This window comes from Salvelinus sp. IW2-2015, linkage group LG20 (assembly GCF_002910315.2).
Source record: "Salvelinus sp. IW2-2015 linkage group LG20, ASM291031v2, whole genome shotgun sequence".
NCBI lineage: Eukaryota > Metazoa > Chordata > Actinopteri > Salmoniformes > Salmonidae > Salvelinus > Salvelinus sp. IW2-2015.
Window position 1 is genome coordinate 30368466 of NC_036860.1, and position 22672 is coordinate 30391137.

General features: G+C 43.5%; 1 protein-coding gene across 4 annotated transcripts in view; it reads left to right on the forward strand.

Moving 5' to 3' along the window:
* The window catches only part of LOC111980198 (smoothelin-like protein 2), a 17183-nt gene extending 2545 nt beyond the window's left edge, over window positions 1-14638 (forward strand). For 2 of the 4 annotated variants that reach the window (XM_070449332.1, XM_024010878.2), the window contains 9 exons: window positions 6879-7023; window positions 7168-7362; window positions 7916-8293; window positions 8434-8499; window positions 8667-8712; window positions 8791-8985; window positions 10149-10263; window positions 10591-10742; window positions 10874-14638. In XM_070449332.1, the coding sequence (XP_070305433.1) occupies window positions 6879-7023; window positions 7168-7362; window positions 7916-8293; window positions 8434-8499; window positions 8667-8712; window positions 8791-8985; window positions 10149-10263; window positions 10591-10742; window positions 10874-11000 (1419 nt within the window). In that variant the 3' untranslated portion in view covers window positions 11001-14638. The remainder of the gene's footprint in view (window positions 1-6878; window positions 7024-7167; window positions 7363-7915; window positions 8294-8433; window positions 8500-8666; window positions 8713-8790; window positions 8986-10148; window positions 10264-10590; window positions 10743-10873) is intronic. The other 2 variants (XM_024010880.2, XM_024010879.2) reach the window with 2 other exon arrangements.
* Window positions 14639-22672: the final 8034 nt, after the last annotated feature.

Below are 22672 nucleotides of genomic sequence, written 5' to 3' on the forward strand. Positions count from 1 at the left end.
CACACACACACACACACACACACACACACACACACACACACACACACACACACACACACACACACACCAGACCTGGGTTCAAATATTTTTTAGGGTAAGTACGTATTTAGACTTATTTTTTTTGACAAGTAGTATATATTTGGAAGTACACTTTGAAAGTATAATCAAATACACTGACTCAAATACAATCCTATAAATCGGTTTGGTATTCAAAATAATGTATTTGGAAATAAGTATTTGAAAATACTTTCAAATCCTTCTGATAGAAGTAGTTGATTCAGGCCACATTATTTGAAAATACTCAAATACACAGAAAATAAGTATTTAAATAACACACACACACACACATTTTGGCAGACACCCAAACTCTACACATTCAATGTAGCATGTCTGCTGGTGGTTTTTCCAGTAGGGCCTTGAGTGTGACATCCAGAGGACCTCTCACTGTCTGTCTTTTGGAACCTCCCATTGAAAGAAGATAGCATTCAACAGTGTATGAGTCTCACAGTTTTATTATTCATTCAGTCTGTGTGGGTATCTATTTTTCTTTCATGGCTACTTTTAAGTGTACTTTTCGTACCCTCCACCTTAAACTAACTGGACACGCGTACGTACACTACTTCTCATCTCTCATTGAATCCAAAGATGTATTTCTGTCTGTGTGTTTGTACCCTCATCCATTCCCCTCTCTCCGCTCCTCCTGTCCCCCCAAGAGGGCACATGTATTTTTGGCAGGGCAGGCCTGATTGATGGCCCTGGTCCTGGACGTTTGGATTGGGGCTGGTTTGGGTGTGTCTCTTTCAGTATATATTTTAGTAGCACCACAGATTCCCAGCTAACGTAACTTCCCATAACTTACGTCATGTTGCAACTCTGGATGTATAGAAACAGAGAGAGAGGGGGGGACCAGAGAGAAAGGCTGGAAGAAGAGACGGACATAGTAGCAACCCAACTCCACCTTTCCCAGCACCCTCATCGCTCTCCATATATTTCCCATAATGCCCGTATAGTGAGGTAGATGAGTGTTTACGTCAGCCTTGTTACGGGTTAACGAAGTTGTACACAGGTGACCTCACAACAGTCAACTGTGTAGTTTCTGTCATGGTTGGATGGAGGTGAAGGTCAATGCTAAGAATGTGAGAGGGGGATAGATAAATGGATGAGAAAATGAGGTCTGAGATTGCCACTACAAGGTTTGCTGAAATGTCAGCATGTACACAGTGGTGTAAAAAGTACTCAAATGTCATACTTGAGTAAAAGTAAAGATACCTTAATAGAAAATGACTCAAGTAAAGGTGAAAGTTACCCAGTAACTCTCCATCTACTTGAGTAAAAGTCTAAAAGTATTTGGTTTTAAATAAGTAATACTAAGTAAATGGAATTGCTAAAATTGACTTAAGTATCAAAAGTAAAAGTATAATCCATTTAAAATTCCTTATATTAAGCAAACCAGATGGCTCAATTTAATTTAATTTATTTGTTGGTGGTGGTGTTGGAGTCTGCCAGGGGCACACTGCAACACTCAGACATAATTTACAAATTAAGCATTTGTGTTTAGTGAGTCCGCCAGATCAGAGGCAGTAGGGATGACCAGGGATGTTATCTTGATAAGTGTGTGAAATTGAGATTTTCCTGTCAAAATGTAACAAGTACTTTTGGGTATCAGGAAAAATGTATGGAGTAAAAAGTACATTATTTTCTTTAGGAATGTAGTAATGTAAAAGTTGGCAAAAACATAAGGAGTAAAGTACAGATAACCCCAAAAACTACTTAAGTAGTACTTTAAAGTATTTTTACTTAAGTACTTTACGCCACTGCATGTACAGTGCATTCGGAAAGTATTATTTTTCCACATTTTGTTACGTTACAGCCATATTGTAAAATTGATGAAATACATTGTTTTCCTCATCAATCTACACACAATACCTCATAATGTCAAAGCAAAAACAGATTTTTAGAATTTTTTGCAAATGTATTAAAAATAAAAACAGATACCTTATGTTGTGTGGCATGGTAGCCTAGTGGTTAGAGCGGTGGACTAGTAACCGAAAGGTTACTAGTCCAAATCCCCAAGCAAATCCCAAATCCCCAAGCTGACAAGGTACAAATCTATCGTTCTGCCCCTGAACGACAGTCATTGAAAACAATAATTTGTTCTTAACTGACTTGCCTAGTTAAATAAAGGTAAAATATTTACATAACCCTTAGCTATGAGATTCGAAATTGAGCTCAGGTGCATCCTGTTGTCATTGATCATCCTTGAGATGTTTCTACAACTTGATTGGAGTCCACCTGTGGTAAATTCAATTGATTGGACATGATTTGGAAAGGCACACGCCTGTCTATATAAGGTCCTACAGTGCATGTCAGAGAAAAACCAAGCCATGAGGTCGAAGGAATTGTCCGTAGAGCTCTGAGACAGGATTATGTCGAGGCACAGATCTCGGGAAGGGTACCAAAGCATTTCTGCAAAATTGGAGGTCCCCAAGACCAGTGGCCTCCATCATACTTAAATGGCAGAAGTTTGGAACCACCAAGACAAAAAGGGGCCTTGGTTAGGTAGATGACCAAAAACCCAATGGTCAACGCTGGCAGAGCTCCAGAGTTCCTCTGTGGAGATGGGAGAACCTTCCAGAAGGACAACCATCTTTGCAATACTCCACCAATCAGGCCTTTATAGTAGAGTGGCCAGACGGAAGCAATTCCTCAGTAAAAGGCACATGACAGCCCGCTTGGAGTTTGCCAAAAGGTACCTAAAGGACTCTCAGACCATGAGAAACAAGATTCTCTGGTCTGATGAAACCAAGATTGAACTATTTTGCCTGAATGCTAAGCGTCACGTCTGGAGGAAACCTGGCACCATCCTTATGGTGAAACATGGTGGTGGCAGCATCATGTTGTGGAGATGTTTTTCAGCGGCAAGGACTGGGAGACTATACAGGATCGAGGGAAAGATGAATGGAGCAAAGTACAGAGAGATCCTTGATGAAAACTGATCCGGAGCGTTCAGGACCTCAGACTGGGGGTGAAGGTTCACCTTCCAACCGGACAACGACCCTAAGCACACAGCCAAGACAACGCATGAGTAACTTTGGGACAAGTCTCTGAATGAGTAGCCCAGCCAGAGCCCGGACTTGAACCCGATCGAACATCTCTGGAGAGACCTGAAAATAGCTGTGCAGCGACGCTCACCATCCACCCTGACAGCGCTTGAGAGGATCTGCAGAGAAGAATGGGAGAAACTCCCCAAATACAGGTGTGCCAAGCTTGTAGCATCATACCCAAGAAGACTTGCGGCTGTAATCGCTGCCAAAGGTGCTTCAACAAAGTACTGAGTAAAGGGTCTGAATAATTATGTAAATGTCATATTTCAGTTTGTATTTTTTGTTGTTCTAAAACCAGTTTTTGCTTTGTCATTATGGAGTATTCTGTGTAGATCAATGAAGAGAAAACCATTTTTTTATCAATTTAATTTTAGAATAAGGCTGTAATGTAACAAAATGTGGAAAATGTCAAGCGGTCTGAATTTTTTCCAAATGAACTGTATCTGGTAGTATGAAGATAAGATGTTCTTTTAGGTTGTGGCTGGTCAGGTCTGGATTGTTTGTATTTCATATCAACTGCTCTTGGGGTATGAGAAGGGTTGGTTATTAGAACGATTATAGGATTAATGGTTGGTAGGGTTATGATAGGAAAATGGTAGGTAATAATCTGACATGTATTGTTATATCTTATTTGACTCCCACCCCTATCGTTATCACTCACTGAGCAGACACACTTGAGTTTGTTATTTCGATCTACAATCAAATAAAGAGTTAGGCTTACAAGGGGTACACACACTAACACACAGCAAGTACCATGTGGAGGCCCTAAAGGAGCTATTTTGGGTCTCCATAACTCTTCACTTCAGCACGAGGGAGTGCTTCATCCAACCAATCCCAGTCCTGAATTGAGCGTCCTGACAAGACGGAAAGTAGAATTCCGACTCCCCGACAATATCCCCCTGAGCCAGATCGCCAGCTGTTCCCCACTGAAAACACACACCCTGCCAACATTCCACAGCACTGTTATCACCTGGCTGATCCCTCCTCATCCCCGACTACTCAATGAGCCAGTCTGATAGAAATGCGCTCCTACGTGTGTGTGTGCGCGCATCTTGAAACCCTAACCCTGAATTTCCTTGTGACTCTAAATAACATGTTAGAATGTGGGTGTATGACTGTGTTTGACTATGTTTGTGTGTTGCGTGTTTCTGAGAGAGGGAGAGAGAGAGAGACTATAAGTGAAAGAGGTTCGGAGAGAGGGTATGGGATAAAGAGGTTAAGAAGCAGACGTGGAGACAGATCGAGAGCGACAGTTATACAGTAGGTATGCGAGTTGCACACACAGATCATTGCTACTGCTAACCCCTAGCCTCTGCTGTCCCTCTGCTATGAGTTGATGACTTGACTGGGCTCTCATCGTGACTCTATCGCTGGCAGACGCAGCCAGTTAGGAAAGGCATGGGGTGGATAGCAGGAGAGACTGCTAGTCCAGCAGGCTCTGAAGTACGGAGTTCTGGCACTGAATGATAGCATTGGAACGGTTTGGCTTTCCCAATACTAACTCCTGATCTCAAAAGGCCCCGTCTGGGGCTATGCTAGGATCTGAGAGGAGTGAGGAACTGATTACAAATCCAAAATAGCTTCAGGACTTAAGACTGGTCTCTCCACACCTGTCAGTTAGACCCACGCTTTGAGCCCCAGTGCCACTAAAGACCAGAGTCACAATGGGGACTTATGGAGACCCAAAGACCAGTAAGAATAATACAATTTCCAGACCAAATGTCCAATTTTGTTATTGTCAAGGGGAGTCAAAATGGCTCTGTTTTTTGTCTTTGGGACACCTAAAAGACCTAAAGCTGCTCATTTGTTTGTTTCCACAAGTTGGACCCTGTTTTCAATTTGCTAATCTGGCCGTTTAAGGCTATGCTAGATTCTAAGGCTATGCTCCTGGTGACATTTTGAGCATGTAGCAGATTCCAGTTGGTTTGGCCTTTGATAAGTTGCTGGTTCCCTCTGGGATGGGGCGTTTGGGCTGGCTGCACTAAGCTCAGAGAGCGGCCAAAGGCCATCTGCCACGAGGGTAGTGCTGCACTTGAACACACACACACAGTCTTACTATGGTGGATCTATGGCTAACACCAATGGTCCCTGCATATGGGTTTGGTACTGCAGCCGTAATAATGGTCATGTCATAAAGACATTATGGTCGTTGTTGCTCTGCTGTTATTAAATTCAAACAAGTTTGAAAGAGAGCATTTTGTCACATATCCATCCAGTGGTTGTGATCGAGATCATCCACTTTCCTCACGGAGGAGGGTAGAGAGATAGAGGATGAGTAGAGTGCAGGAGATCTCAAACTTCAGATACAGCTAGACAGAGCGAGCCAGAGAGAACCAGAGTCACTAAGGCAAGCACAGACATGTACTTAGATACAGACACTGAGGCAGTCAGCTGAGCTGAGAACCTTTATCAGGATCTCTTCTAAGAGTGAACAAGTGATAAGACAGACGCCTGCACTGATCCTAAACACATATCAAGGAAAACTCCGATAAAGATTGGAATGGTTTTAGATGGAGGATTCCTGGGACCATCAGATTCTTCTTTCTGGATGGATGTAACTCAGGGGCGGACAGGGACCATAAACCGGCCCCGGCAATTCTGGCCCATTTTTTTGTGGCATGGCCCATTTTGGACAGCTCTCTGTCCTTGTACTTTTCGATTTAAGTGCTGGATTTGACACTATTGACCATGATGTCCTTCTGGACAGACTGGAGTGGTGGGTTGACCTCTCTGGTCCAGTTCTAAATTGGTTTAGGACCTATTTAACCTTTCAAGAGTTTGTCAACCTTGGTGAACATAACTCAAAGAAAATACATATCACATGTGGTGTTCCACAATGTTCGATTTTAATTCACTGGCAATTAAAAATAAAACACCAGGTAAAAAACGTAGGTGTTATTTTAGATTCTGAACTCAATTTCGAATCCCACATTACTAATGTTGCCAAAATAGCTTTTCACCACCTGAGGAACATTGCCAAGATGCGTCCGTTTCTCTCTCAGGCTGATTCAGAGAGACTCATCCATGCTTTTATTACAAGCTGTCTTGACTACGGTAATGCTCTCCTGTCTGGTCTACCCAAGAAATCCATTGGTCAAATGCAATACATACAGAATGCTGCAGCACGGGTACTGACCAAGATCAGACAGAGATTACACATTACACCAGTTTTAAGGTCTCTGCACTGGCTGCCTGTGAGTTTTATAATTCATTTTAAGATTCTTCTTTTGGTTTTTAAAATCAATCCACGATTGTGCACCCCAATGCATGTCACACATGCTTTTAAGTTATGTACCAAGTTAGTCCTTCAGGTCCTCTGGCACTGGCCTTTTAACTATCTCAAAGCCTAGGACCAAGAGGCATGGAGAGGCAGCCTTTAGTTACTATACCCCCAGCCTCTGGAATAGCCTGCCAGAGGACCTGAGGGGCCTAATCTGTGGACATTTAAAAAAGAAAATCTTAAAAAACACCTTTTTAGCTTAGCTTTTCGTTAGGGTGCTTTTTAGTCAATCAGTTTTTATTCTTTTTTTTTTTAATCCTCTTATGTTTGTTGTGTAATAAATATATATATATATATTTTCATTGTTTTTTCCCCTGTGAAGCCCATTGCGTTGCATACCATGTCTGAAATGTGCTGTATAAATAAAGCTTGATTTGATTATTGTTTCTGATTCGACTTACATTTATTGTAGAGGTTTGTTTTATGGTATGCTATTTTAGATTGCCTCTAGTGAAGTAATGGGCACCTTAATGTGTTCTGTTTCTCTTATAAAGGGACATAAGGTTGTTGACAAAATGGAAGAGGAAAATGTTACTGCTGTGTTGGAGAATGGACATGACAAAGAACTGAAGTCTGCTGGTCATTCATTAGCAGATGTCACCTCACCCAAAGCAAGATCGGATTATTTGTATAAATCTGGTGAGTAAAATACATGTAACATACTTGTTTCCTTACCTTGTAAGCAGGCTGTGGACTATTTTGTAAGTCATCTTTTTACACAATTTTCTTCCTTCTTTGACTCTCACCTTTCCTCTTACTGTATGTACACTCCTAACAAATCAGAGGGCTCGTCATTCGGCAATCCTCATCTTCCCTGCACTCCCATGACCAAAACGGACTCCCCCACTAGCCCCAAACCGCCAGCACAATCTCCTGCTTTGGCCCAAAAGTGTCCTGCTTCAACACCAAAGTCTCCTACCTATCCAATAGCAGACGTCACCACTCCCAAAACAGCACTTGATGTTCTGTTTAGTCCCGGTGAGTAGAACATGGACCGGACTCAGCTCTCTATTCTTTAAGGGATAGTTCACCCAAATTACATATTTGTTTCCTTAACTTGTATGCAGCTCTTCTGGGTAATTTTGTGTTCATTTATGAATGAACTATCTCTTTGAGATGTGCTCTGAAGAATCTAAAGTTAAGTTAAGGAACATATCCATGGCTGACTTAGTTGACTTGTCTTGGTTGTTTCAGCACCAGCATTAAAGAGAGAGACCCTGTGCAAATACATACATTTACCCCTCCAGGCCTATTACAAGGATCAGATACATAATCATTTTGCTTGCAGTAGGCCTAGATTGTGTAACATTTTATATATTGTATGTGTCTATCAGCCACACTCGTTGAATACCTGTCCGGTTTCAAATAGCACAGATAAAGCATTTGAAAGAAAATGAATACTGTTTGAACCCAGGTCTGGTTGACACTGTCCATCTGACCTGATGTCACCCTCTAGTTCAAACCAAATTTTGCATTCTAGCTAAACCCTACCAGCTAACCTTTTCTCCTCTTCTGTCTATTCTCACCAAAGCAGAGAGTTTGCCTGGACAACATCAGGAAGTGAGGTCACCAGTCAGCAGTCATGCAGCTCAGCAAGAGCACCCCACCCCTGTATCTCTGGCCCCGCCCTATGCCTCTGTCAGTGCCATGAGCAAAACTAGCCCCGAGGTACCAACTGCACCAGCCCAGTCCCCTGCCACCCCATCTTGGGCCCCTGACGCCCCAACTCAGTCTCCTGCAGCCCCAACCAGGTCTTCCGCAGCCCCAAGTCAGTCTTCTGCCGCCCAATCTCAGTCTCCTGCAGTCCCTCCATCTCCTGCCCCTGCACCCAAAACACCTAGACAATCAGTATTTGAGGAGACCAAACCCAAAGCATCAGGAGAATTTCCTTTCAAACGTAGTGAACGTGGTGAGTACCACAGGGACACAAGGACTCCTCTCTCACTGCTACAGTATCTTTCATCTTTCCCGTTTCTGACATTGTTCTTCCCCATTTCTTTGTCTGACCTCCAGTTCTATGTCAGTTTCTTTCCCTTCCTTCTTTTACAGTAGTACATGCAGTTAAGGCAGCGAGCCCGAGTCTTACCCGTAGCATGAGCTTCACAGCAACCACAGGTAAAAGTAGGAACTGGTCTGTAGGCATAGCATAGTAGTCTTCTGGTCTTCATTGTGTGTTGTGCCATCTGCCTTTGCCTCTCCTAGTCTTTTCTTTGTTGTCAGGTTAGCATTGTCCTCTCTCTCTCTCCCCCACCCCCCTCCGTCTGTCGGTTTCTCGCTCTCAGAAAAACTCCTACCACCCAGAAAAGTGCTTTCCCCTGGCACAGACAGGTCAGTCTTTAACATACTCGAAACATACTATTACATACTATAAAAGCGCAATTATGTCAATTGTTACACAATCTATAGGAGCCTGGACAAGTTTGGCGGTCTGGAAAGTTTTGGCGGTCCGAACAAGTTTGGCATTCTGGACAGGCTTGGTGGTCTGGACAAGTTTGGGGGTGGTGGGGAGCGGAAGCTGCAGAGGTCACAAACGCTGCCTCGCAACCTCGGGATGCAGGGCAAACGGTCTCTGTTTGAGAGTTTGGCCTACGAGTGTGACAGGTACGGTAGGCACAGTCAGTCACCCTGACTTCACTTGCACACCGTAGCTAACTATTACTTCCTATTGGATAATTGTTAAAGCAAAGTTATATGTTCCCCAACCCTTTACTATATGTATATTATCACTGTCATTAACCATGTTTGCATCCACAGTTTTTATGTGAGTCAAGTCATACCATATTAAAAAAAAAATCATGATGATGGAAACAGGAGGTTTCGGTACAATTTTATAAATGCCAACAGGTAATTTGTTTGTTCGACATGGTGGGATCATTTTGTGTCGGCAAAATTAATTATGTGAGAAATGGAGGTGGGAACTCCTTTATGCGCAAATATTGATACAATAACCATCATATCAAAGTAAACTTGTATCACGTGATGATATGGTGTGTGGTCCTCCCACTATGACTTGGGAAATGATGCAGTTTATTAGGCTACAGGTTAAATTTAGTTATGATGAACTTCACAGGGTGGTGAAAGTGCACGATGATGAGCTTGATGCTCCTTTCCAATAAATATCGAGGGTCTTATTCTGGTGACATGATGATCGATGCTTGACTGCCATTTGACAATGAAAAATATTCTTGCTCTTATCCATAATAATCTCTTCATGTAGACTAGCCTACCCGCACTGTATCTGCGAGCTGTTGGCTAGAGTGCACGCGCCAAGACTAGAGTGGGCACATTCGCTATTTAACGCAACCGCTTTTTTTACATAACTATTTGTAGAGTAAAAAAATGTGATGGAAACACATTGAAATTTAGATTTTATTTGGTAAATGAAAACTAAAGCGAAAAAGTACATTTTGTGTGCACTACAACATCCACAACAAATCTGTTTGGTGGAAACACACCACAGATGGGAAAATGTGCATATTTTCTTCATGCAGATTTTAGAATATTCGCAGGACAATTCTATATGCGGATTTTAGAATATTTGCATGAAAATCTGTCACTAGTTGGATGGAAACCTAGTTATTGTGTGATATGTCAGACTGTTGGGTCCTGTTAATATGCCCCTTAGCAAACAACGCAAACTAAGCGACTTACAGCACAATGAGTGCATACATGAACCCATGACCTTGATGTTGCTGGTACTATGTTCTCACCAACTGAGCTACACAGCCACAAACAACTGAACACCTCTATGTTCCACTCTGCAGGTCCAAGGCTACAGGCTCCAAGCACACACTGCAGCGCTCTCAGAGTTTCAACAGCGCTAGCAACATCAAGGCAATGCTCCTGGAGTGGTGCCACTCCAAAACCATTGGCTACCAGGTGAGTCCGGCCTTAGTCCCTCGTGACGGACTGTTCACAATGTGATATAAATGTTAGTTAGCAAACGTGAGATTTGGTTCTGGTTTCCAGCGATTAGTCCATCCCAGTCCTTGCCAGGACTTTAGACACCATAGGAGGCTCCATATTCTGAGACCATTCACTTTTGTTCGTAACTGGACCATGTGTTAATCATGCATTTATGTTAGTAGAGGATTTACCATCAAATTTGGCCCTTAGTTAGTCAATGTATAGGAATACGCAAGTTTTTAACTGTTTTTCCATGGAAGTAACACTGCATTTGGCTCCAACCATTCTCTCCTCCACCAGAACATAGACATCCACAACTTCTCGTCCAGCTGGTGTGATGGGATGGCATTCGCTGCCCTGGTCCACTCTTTTTTCCCCCTGGTGTTTGACTACAGCACACTGAACCCTGCCAATCGCAAACACAACTTTGAAGTGGCCTTCACCACAGCAGAGTAAGTTTGTGTGTGTGCGCGTGTGATCCTGGTACTACTCTGTGGATTACGGTATCATAATATAGATCTATTGGAAACCTTATTTTTAAATATTGGTCCATATTTTTTTTCTCTCCTTCTGTCTCTCTCAGGGAGCAAGCCGACTGTGTGCGTCTCATAGAGGTGGAGGATATGATGGTGATGGGTAGCAGACCAGACCCTATGTGTATTTTCACCTACGTCCAGTCCCTCTACAACCACCTCAAGAAGTTTGAATGACACTCCCATGCAGAGACGAGCACCCCTATCATCACCAGTTACATTGACTCATGTCGTCAGCAAACCAAAGCACTACTCACTACTTTGTTCAAATCTTGATAACTGTATATGACGATTGTGCCTGTAGAATTCTATTTGAATTCTTCTGGTCCTGTAATAATGTGCTGTGCATATGGTTTGGGGGATTTATTTTGCCTCATTTAGAAAATAGAGGTAGTGAATTGGAGAAAATATTGGTAGTTATTTTATATTGGTATAATACGGATGCATATCATAAACTAAACTAGTGTTTATTAAGCATGAAGCTAGCAAAACACCTGAAAGGCATACTTTAGTAGACAATGCAAATGAAAGGTGTAAATTTAAAGAAAGGTGGCAGGATCGGCGATGTAACATAGGTACCAGAGTGGCCAGATCTGAGTTGGTGACTACGACTATTGTGTTGTGTAGAAATGAATTACATTGATCTTTCCTATGTGCATATAAGAAGAGGTTCAAATATACACTCAACAAAAATATAAAAACGCATGCCTCCCGAGTGGCGCAGTGGTCTAAGGCACTGCATGGCAGTGCTAGCTGTGCCACTAGAGATTCTGGTTCGAGTCCAGGCTCTGTCGCAGCATTTCTGCAGTCAGCATGCCAATTGCACGCTCCCTCAACTTGAGACATCTGTGGCATTGAGTTGTCTGGCAAAACTGTACATTTTAGTGGCATTTTATTGTCCACAGCACAAGGTGCACCTGTGTAATGGGAGACCTATGGGGCGGTGCACAATTGGCCCAGCGTCGGCCGGCAGGGATGTTCTTGTCCCATCGCGCACTAGCGACTCCTGTGGCATGCCAGGCGCAACGCACGCTGACACGGTCACCAGGTGTATGGTGTTTCCTCCAACACATTGGTGCGGCTGGCTTCTGGGTTAAGCCAGCGTTGTGTCAAGAAGCAGTGCGGCTTGACTGGGTTGTGTTTCGGAGGACGCACGGCTCTCGACCTTCGCCTCTCCCGAGTCCGTACGGGAGTTGCAGCGATGGGACAAGATTAACTACCAATTGGATACCACGGAATTGGGGAGAAAAAGGGGTAAAAATAAATAATTATCATACAAAAAATATAAAACGCAACAATTTCAAAGATTTTATTGAAACTACATTTCATATAAATCAGACATTTGAAATAAATTCATTAGGCCCTAATCTATGGATTTCACATGACTGGAAATACAGATATGCATCGTTTGATACCTTAAAAAAAGGGAGGGTGTTCATCAGAAAACCAGTGCTGTGACCACCATTTGTCTCATGCAGCACAACATATCTCCTTCGCATAGAGTTGATCAGGCTGTTGATTGTGGCCTGTGCAATGTTGTCCCACTCTTCAATGGCTGTGCAAAGTTGCATGATATTGGCGGGAACTGGAACACGCTGTCATACACGTCGATCCAGAGCATCCCACACATGCTTAGTGGGTGACATGTCTGGTGAGTATGCAGGTCATGAAAGAACTGGGACATTTTCAGCTTCAAGGAATTGTGTACAGATCCTTGCGACATGGGGCCGTGCATTATCATGCTGAAACATGAGATGATGGCAGCGGGTGAATGGCACGACAATGGGCTTTAGGATCTTGTCATGTTATCTCTGTGCATTCAGATTGCCATTCATAAAATGCAATTGTGTTCGTTGTCCGTAGCTTATTCCTGCCCACATCATAACCCCTCCACCAAGGCACTCTTTTCACAACATTGATATCAGCAAACCGCTCGCCCACGCAACGCTTTACGCGCTGTCTGCCATCTTCCCCGTACAGTTGAAACTGCGATTCATCCGTGAAGAACACATCTCCCACGTGACAATGGCCATCGAAGGTGAGCATTTTCCCACTGAAGACTGTTACGATGTCGAACTGCAGTCAGGTCAAGACCCTGGTGAGGAAACGAGCACCGAGATAAGCTTCCCTGAGACGGTTTCGAAAAGTTTGTGCGGAAATTCTAAAGTTGTGCAAACCCACAGTTTCATCAGCTGTCCGGGTGGATGGTCAGAGACGATCTCACAGGTGAAGAAGCCGTAGGTGGAGGTCCTGAGCTGGCATGTTTACACATGGTCTGCGGTTGTGAGGCTGGTTGAATGTACTGACAAATTCTGTAAAATGGCGTTGGACGCGGCTTATGGTAGAAAAACAAACATTCAATTCTCTGACAACAGCTCTGGTGGACATTTCTGCAGTCAGCATGCCAATTGCACGCTCCCTCAACTTGAGACATCTGTGGCATTGAGTTGTCTGGCAAAACTGTACATTTTAGTGGCATTTTATTGTCCACAGCACAAGGTGCACATGTGTAATGATCGTGGTGGGAGGTTTTAGGGCGGCGCTAACATTAGATACACAAGTAAAGTGTGGCTGTCACGGCTTTTGAGAGTCATGATGGCTCACAGTGATGTTGCAAAAAATTTACTATTGATTGAATTAACTATTGATGAACTGACAAGTAATTAACTTTACACTCACCATTGATAATGTCTTTATAAATAAATATATACCGTTAAATATATGAGTTACACAAAGTAGGGAACTTTATTTTGAGAGGGGATGGGGTGATTCTGTTCAGAGTGAGGGATGAAGGAGCATAATGTTACTTGATATAATGTTAATGAACAAAGCATGAGAATGATTAGTGTTAATATTATAACTTCCAATAGCACAAGATAAATAATTGTATAAAACTACTTAACTTTACTGTATAAAGCAACAATATTATTATAAAAAATAAATTGAACAACTCACCTCTGTCCTCTCAGTCCATCATATACGCTGAGTGTACAAAAAGTTATGAACACTTGCTCTTTCCATGACATATACAATAACGTCATGTTGAATGACATGGAAATTATATCTACTTTTTAGGAATCCATTGCCTTGGAATTATCTTAATAAATGATGTTGCATGAACACAAAAAAAAAGTAATTTGATTAGATTTTCACAGGAAATGTCTGGAAAGGGAAAAGCCCAACAAGAGCCCAAGAAATGGCATCGCTACACCCCTGAACAGCTACAGGCTGCTAACGAGGAGGTGAAGGCTGGGAGGAGCCTGAGAGAGGTGGCTCATGCCTCCTGTCAGTACCTGTTTACAGGGAAGCCAATGGTCCAGAAACATTCCACATAGTTAATAACTATTGCAGTATGGTGACATGCTATAAAAGATCACCGAACTGGCTGTGCACTTTGGTCTTTAAGGGAGTCCCGATCATTTTCTTCACCTTTAAACAATCAAGAGTAGAAAGAGAAGCACGCAGGAATGTCACGTTTCAATTTGGGTTCGAGCATGTCGTTTGCAAACGAGTTTAATAGATAGCACACGTGAGAGTTTCAGAAATGTGTTATTGCACACATGATTTACCACTTCAATTATTGAACACAGCACTCAGTGAACAGATTGGCACAGCAAAGGTATTTCAAAACGTGAACACAGCAAACGTGAGAACAAAAAAACGAAAGCTCTTTATCAGAAGGTGAAGGGTTTGCTTGTATAAATGCAGATTAAAGGTTGGCTCAGTGGTATTATTTTTAATATTCTGCACATCAAAGTCTTATGCAATTCATTGTTGATTGATTCAGTGTTTGTGTTATTGATAACCACATTGCTATTAGCACCCTACTCATGGAAAATGTGTTTAATATTGGATATAATAGTATTAATACTAATACACATTTAAACAAATGTCTTACAAGTGTATATGATTAAGCATGTTTTTAATCTGGGCGAGAACCACTACATAATGCTAAATGAGTGCCGTACGTTGCGTCGTGACACCCCATGATGCAACGTATAGCATCAGAGGGGGCAGGTTTTTTATCTTTTCTTGAATAGTATTGGTCCATTACCATGTCAATCAACGCTTGAATAGAAGCGTAGCTAACACCCCGGATTTTGATGCTAACACAGTCGCTACAGTCCCATTAGTTTTCATTGCAGCCCCGTTTGAATGCGATGTTACGCAGAATGTGTACGTAATACCGTTAGATAGCAGTAGCTAGCTAGGTTGGCTAATTTTGTTACATTAACTGGTTAGCAAACGTAGGTTGTTTTCTGACTGCAGTTGAGTAATCTCCCTGCATGGCAAGGTCAAATTCCCAATTACTGTTATGTCACTGTAGCCATTGTATCATACCAACTTTATATTTAGTCAGCTAGCTAGTTAATTAATTACATAACAGCTAACTTAGCTATCTAACTGTTAGCCCAATAATGGACAAGGAGCCTAAGAGACAATTTATGCTTGATCTGAAAATGTGGTCGGAGGTACCGTATAGATAGTGTTACGCAATTGCGGAGGCACGCAGAGGCAAAAAAAATGATGCATTCTAATTTTATAAATTGTTTCAAATTGTTACAAACTCAGTGTTGCATGAACATTTAATAATTATTGGTCTTAAATTACTGTCATTATGCATTCAGTACTGCCGCAGTTGCATATTAAGTGCCTACATTTGCATAATATTGCAGTTTATTTTCATACATTTGACTTTTATTTGAATCAACTCTATATTACAACAGCCCTGAAAATAGCATGACCACCCTATCTTTGGACAAAACATGTTGAAATGAAGAATCCAGACAGTTGATTTCGAACCATTATTGACTAGGGATTAAGATTGACCAGTCCGCGACTTGATCACTTGAGAATAAGATCTCAGCAATGGTCAATCATATCCTCATGAACTAAAGTGTTCTGTGTTTCTGAGAATCTTCTCTATAACATGAAATACAAAGTATAACACCAGAACCACAGTTTAATTTTGACCCAGGCTCCAACATACTATTAATGTTTATGAAAAGCATACAGTTACTTGCCTATTTACTGTGTTCCATCTGACTGTGCAATCCACTGTCTTATCAGCCCAGCCAGGTAATGTATTCATTCTCCACCATAAAAAGCATCTAGACGTTATCTCACATTTCTTTTCGACTAACATTTAGTTTTCAACAGCGGAGATTTGTGTAAGCCTTGCTGTCTGTCTTTCTGACATTTGCAACATTGTTTCAATATTCAAATAGATCTCCAGCTGTTCCACAGTAATGAACGTGTCGGGAGTCGGGACGAGACAGACAGTCAGGCAGCGTTTCTCAGTCAGTCGAAATCATGGTATAATTTTTATGGATATATACAAAGAAATGTCAATTGAAAAAAGGTCAAACGAAACGACGTGCAGCTAGTTTGCAGTCTTTCCAGCTTCAGTTTGAAGTGATTGTGTTAGCTGTGTTGTTGGCCATCTCCTTTGAACAACAGTGTCCTGACAAGAGAGCACATTTTCTATGTCAGGCGAAATCGTGCCTCATTAGCTCATTGTTACGGATGTATCCAAATAAATGTCACTAGAAAACAGCTTAATGCCTGCCAGTATGGCAGCCAGTATGGCAATGGAACATTTAGAACGAATGACTGTCCATAGATACAGAACAAAAAGACTGGGTCGTGTCTCTAGCAACTGAACCGATAGAATGAATGACCAGCCGGCTTGGGTTGCAACTCTAGATTTGTGTCGGGACTATATCTTGTGGAAGGATGAAATAGTATAAATAAATTCATCAAAATAACGTTTTTTAATGAAAATATTTAAATCCTTATTTGAATGTTGGTAGTTCCGACTTTGTCTTGGACCTAACAACACCCATGCCAATATATCCTCCAAAATATTATTTTAATAAATATTTTCTTAACTCTATTTCTTGAACTGTATTGTTGGATAAGGGCTTGTAAGTAAGCATTTCAAGGTAAGGTCTAAACCTGTTATATTCAGCGCATGTGACAAATAAAATTATATTTGATAAGAGGCAATCCGTAATTTCGATTAAGATATTTACGAGCGAGCTAGGATGGACGTAGTCAATATAAATATTTGTTTAGCACTTTTGAAATGTACAGCGGCAGAATTCAGAACATGGGCCGTTCTTACAGTATTCTCCCTGTACACCAAGTCAGAACCGTTCGATAAGTAAAGGGGGCGTATAGGCAGACAATAAAAGCTCTTACAACATTCGATTATGACATTTCTATTGGCTAAATGTGCACCACTAAGTCAGAAGAGTAGGCTAAGTTATGAGGGGAAAAGGGACCAAATTATTAGGTTGAGGCACATGGGCTACTAACAGCTTACTACACAACATACACTTACTATTACTTTCTTAGCTACAGTATACATATCTCCCTGGCATATTACATAATTTATGCAGCTGCATACAAGACATTTTTGGACTCACCTTGTTGTGCTGTGCTCACTTTAACAGGAAGGTGCCGCGGCGGTCCTTCGTGTGCAAATTTTGTCATCAAACTTTGTCATTCTCTGGATTGATGGTGCTGTCAAGACAACTGGGAACTTGGAAAAAAACAATGTTGAATCATGACGTCAGTGATCTTCAGGTCAGAGCTCTAGAAAGAGGCCCGAGCTCCCTGCTTGGAGTTCCGAGTTGGATGACCGTACAAAACGTATTTTCCCAGTCGGAGCTCGTTTTTTTCAAAGTTCCCAATTGTCTTGAACTCATGTCTGAGATTTTCCAGTTCCGAGTTTCCAGTTGTTTTGAATGCAGCAGAAGTAATGCATTATTGAAAACATGGCCAATGTTGAATGTTTATCCTTTTAAGCTTGGAAAAGAAACCCTTAAACCCAGACTTGGACCACACACCCACTCTATTGAATAGCAGGCTAGTGATTGCTTTGCAATGCTTGCATTTAGCCACTGATTCCTTCCAAACCACTCATTGTTGAATTTGCGATTTTCCAAATTGTTGTGTAATGTTTATGTCCAAAGGCCGATGAGTACCGATACATTTTATCTATAATTTATATTCATAATTCCGCTGCCCCACCTGCCCTGAATGACGGGTCGCCACTGCTGTAGTGATTGGCTGTTTCCCATGTATGCTTTCCATGTTATTAATATGTGGTTCTCATTGGCCAGTTAAAGTTTGGGAAAGTTATAAAGTAGGCATAAGGCCAGTGTTCCGTGATAGTAGACTCATGACATTACATTTACATTTAAGTCATTTAGCAGACGCTCTTATCCAGAGCGACTTACAAATTGGTGCATTCACCTTATGATATCCAGTGGAACAACCACTTTACAAGAGCTCATCTAACTCTTTTAAGGGGGGGGGGGTTAGAAAGATTACTTTATCCTATCCTAGGTATTCCTTAAAGAGGTGGGGTTTCAGGTGTCTCCGGAAGGTGGTGATTGACTCCGCTGACCTGGCGTCGTGAGGGAGTTTGTTCCACCATTGGGGTGCCAGAGCAGCGAACAGTTTTGACTGGGCTGAGCGGGAACTGTACTTCCTCAGAGGTAGGGAGGCGAGCAGGCCAGAGGTGGATGAACGCAGTGCCCTTGTTTGGGTGTAGGGCCTGATCAGAGCCTGAAGGTACGGAGGTGCCGTTCCCCTCACAGCTCCGTAGGCAAGCACCATGGTCTTGTAACGGATGCGAGCTTCAACTGGAAGCCAGTGGAGAGAGCGGAGGAGCGGGGTGACGTGAGAGACTTGGAAAGTTGAAACACAGACGGGCTGCGGCGTTCTGGATGAGTTGTAGGGGTTTAATGGCACAGGCAGGGAGCCCAGCCAACAGCGAGTTGCAGTAATCCAGACGGGAGATGACAAGTGCCTGGATTAGGACCTGCGCCGCTTCCTGCGTGAGGCAGGGTCGTACTCTGCGAATGTTGTAGAGCATGAACCTACGGAACGGGTCACCGCCTTGATGTTAGTTGAGAACGACAGGGTGTTGTCCAGGATCACGCCAAGTTCTTAGCACTCTGGGAGGAGGACACAATGGAGTTGTCAACCGTGATGGCGAGATCATGGAACGGGCAGTCCTTCCCGGGAGGAAGAGCAGCTCCGTCTTGCCGAGGTTCAGCTTGAGGTGGTTGATCCGTCATCCACACTGATATGTCTGCCAGACATGCAGAGATGCGATTCACCACCTGGTTATCAGAGGGGGGAAAGGAGAAGATTAATTGTGTGTCGTCTGCATAGCAATGATAGGAGAGACCATGTGAGGATATGACAGAGCCAAGTGACTTGGTGTATAGCGAGAATAGGAGAGGCCTAGAACAGAGCCCTGGGGGACACCAGTGGTGAGAGCACGTGGTGCGGAGACAGATTCTCGCCACGCCACCTGGTAGGAGCGACCTGTCAGGTAGGACGCAATCCAAGCATGGGCCGCGCCGGAGATGCCCAGCTCGGAGAGGGTGGAGAGAGGATCTGATGGTTCACAGTATCAAAGGCAGCCGATAGGTCTAGAAGGATGAGAGCAGAGGAGAGAGAGGTAGCTTTAGCAGTGCGGAGCGCCTCCGTGACACAGAGAAGAGCAGTCTCAGTTGAATGACTAGTCTTGAAACCTGACTGATTTGGATCAAGAAGGTCATTCTGAGAGAGATAGCAGAGAGCTGGCCAAGGACGGCACGTTCAAGAGTTTTGGAGAGAAAAGAAAGAAGATACTGGTCTGTAGTTGTTGACATCGGAGGGATCGAGTGTAGGTTTTTTCAGAAGGGGTGCAACTCTCGCTCTCTTGAAGACGGAAGGGACGTAGCCAGCGGTCAAGGATGAGTTGATGAGCGAGGTGAGGTAAGGGAGAAGGTCTCCGGAAATGGTCTGGAGAGAGAGGAGGGGATAGGGTCAAGCGGGCAGGTTGTTGGGCGGCCGGCCGTCACAAGACGCGAGATTTCATCTGGAGAGAGAGGGGAGAAAGAGGTACAAAGAAGGCGAGGAGTGGCAGTGTGAGCAGAACCAGCGGTGTCGTTTGACTTAGCAAACGAGGATCGGATGTCGTCGACCTTCTTTTCAAAATGGTTGACGAAGTCATCAGCAGAGAGGGAGAGGGGAGAGGGGAGGAGGGAGGAGAGGAGGGAGGAGAATGTGGCAAAGAGCTTCCTGGGTTAGAGGCAGATGCTGGAATTTAGAGTGGTAGAAATTGGCTTTAGCAGCAGAGACAGAAGAGGAGAATGTAGAGAGGAGGGAGTGAAAGGATGCCAGGTCCGCAGGGAGGCGAGTTTTCCTCCATTTCCGCTCGGCTGCCCGGAGCCCTGTTCTGTGAGCTCGCAATGAGTCGTCGAGCCACGGAGCAGGAGGGGAGGACCGAGCCGGCCTGGAGGATAGGGGACATAGAGAGTCAAAGGATGCAGAAAGGGAGGAGAGGAGGGTTGAGGAGGCAGAATCAGGAGATAGGTGGAGAAGGTTTGAGCAGAGGGAAGAGATGATAGGATGGAAGAGAAGAGTAGCGGGGGAGAGAGAGCGAAGGTTGGGACGGCGCGATACCATCCGAGTAGGGGCAGTGTGGGAAGTGTTGGATGAGAGCGAGAGGGAAAAGGATACAAGGTAGTGGTCGGAGACTTGGAGGGGAGTGCAATGAGATTAGTGGAAGGACAGCATCTAGTAAAGATGAGGTCAAGCGTATTGCCTGCCTTGTGAGTAGGGGGGAAGGTGAGAGGGTGAGGTCAAAAGAGGAGAGGAGTGGAAAGAAGGAGGCAGAGAGGAATGAGTCAAAGGTAGACGTGGGGAGGTTAAAGTCACCCAGAACTGTGAGAGGTGAGCCATCCTCAGGAAAGGAACTTATCAGGGCGTCAAGCTCATTGATGAACTCTCCAAGGGAACCTGGAGGGCGATAAATGATAAGGATGTTAAGCTTGAAAGGGCTGGTAACTGTGACAGCATGGAATTCAAAGGAGGCGATAGACAGATGGGTCAGGGGAGAAAGAGAGAATGTCCACTTGGGAGAGATGAGGATCCCAGTGCCACCACCCCGCTGACCAGAAGCTCTCGGGGTGTGCGAGAACACGTGGGCAGACGAGGAGAGAGCAGTAGGAGTAGCAGTGTTATCAGTGGTAATCCATGTTTCCGTCAGTGCCAAGAAGTCGAGGGACTGAGGGAAGCATAGGCTGAGATGAACTCTGCCTTGTTGGCCGCAGATCGGCAGTTCCAGAGGCTGCCTGAGACCTGGAACTCCACGTGGTGCGTGCGCGCTGGGACCACCAGGTTAGAGTAGCAGCGGCCACGCGGTGTGAAGCGTTTGTATGGTCTGTGCAGAGAGGAGAGAACAGGGATAGACAGACACATAGTTGACAGGCTACAGAAGAGGCTACGCTAATGCAAAGGAGATTGGAATGACAAGTGGACTACACGTCTCGAATGTTCAGAAAGTTAAGCTTACGTTGCAAAAAATCTTATTGACTAAAATGATATAGTACTGCTGGCTGGTGAAATAGGCTAGCTAGCAGTGGCTGCGTTGTTGACTTTGTTTGAAAGTGTAGCTGGCTAGGTAACCTCTAACTGGCTAGGTAACCTCGACAATTACTCTAGACTACACAATTATCTTGGATACAAAGACGGTTATGTAGCCAGCTAAGATCAAACAAATCAAACTGTTGTACTGTAATGAAATGAAATGTATACTACCTGTAATACTACCTGTGGAGCAAAGCGGAATGCAACTACTCGCTCCCAACCAAACCGGGAGTGCGTATCATAGAGGGAGAGGCAATAGAAGTGTTGTTTCTTGTATTATTGTCTTTTGTGTCTTTAGAGGACTGCTTCACCTTAATGTCCCCTTTCCCCTTTTCTTCTGTCCTTATTTTGTCCCACTTTGTCCCTTCTTTGTCCCTTCTTCTCTTCTGCCCACTAGACACTCCTTGTTAGCTAGCTAGCTTCTTTCAGGAATGTCCCTAGCAACTGCCTAGCAACAGGTAAACAACTTAGCTAGCTAAGAAAACGGTATAATTTTATGAAAAATTGTTACTTTTTCAAAAGCCTTTCTTCTTTTGTTTGCTGCTTGTTTGGTCTCCTATTCAGTTTGCAGTTTTCTTTTGATTTTTTTCGATGTACTTTACTCTAAAAAAACATTTAAATTTCAATATTTGTAGGAGCTCATCTTTTCAGCTGCTGCTGCTTAATTTGGAACTCCGGAACTCCCTTGGACATGGACGACAAATATGCTGTTCCTGCCAGAGCGTCCTATTCACACAACTGCTAACTAATATTGAAAGTTACAGCATTGTACGAGTGTGGCCTATGTGTCAGCTGTCAGAGGGCATTAAAGTCCAATAGCACACGGTTGCTGTTCCTGATGACTTAACTACTTCCCTGTGTGTGTGTGAATGGATGGCGTGGTGTGTCCATGTGTGTGAATCGATTCATGTATTGTTTCTGCACTTCAATGTGTGATTATGCAGTTTTACATATTCAAAAGCTTAATCAAGTTGTCACAGGGTTACTTTTAATTGGTAATTTCATAATTCAAACCATTTTCTTGAACCATCATCATAACATGCCTGTGCATTGTTACAATTAAACCATCTTTCACGCTTGCTCTCCCTCCCTGGCGCTCGGAGGCGCTAGGCTCCCCAGCATTACGCACACCTGCCTTCCCCCTTCACACGCATCAGCAATTATTGGACTCACCTGGACTCAATCACCTGTGTAATTTCCTCCCCAGCTCTATTCTCCACTTCAGGAAAAAGTTCGTTTGTCATTTTGTTACCGGGTTCTGTTCATGGTCAATGTCTGTCCCCATAGGCGGAAATCCCAGGGGGGACAGGGGGGACACGAACCCCCCATCCTGGGAAAAATATGATTTGGCCCCCCCAATATATCACTGTAAACATAATTATGTAATTTCAATAATATTAATAATACGCAAT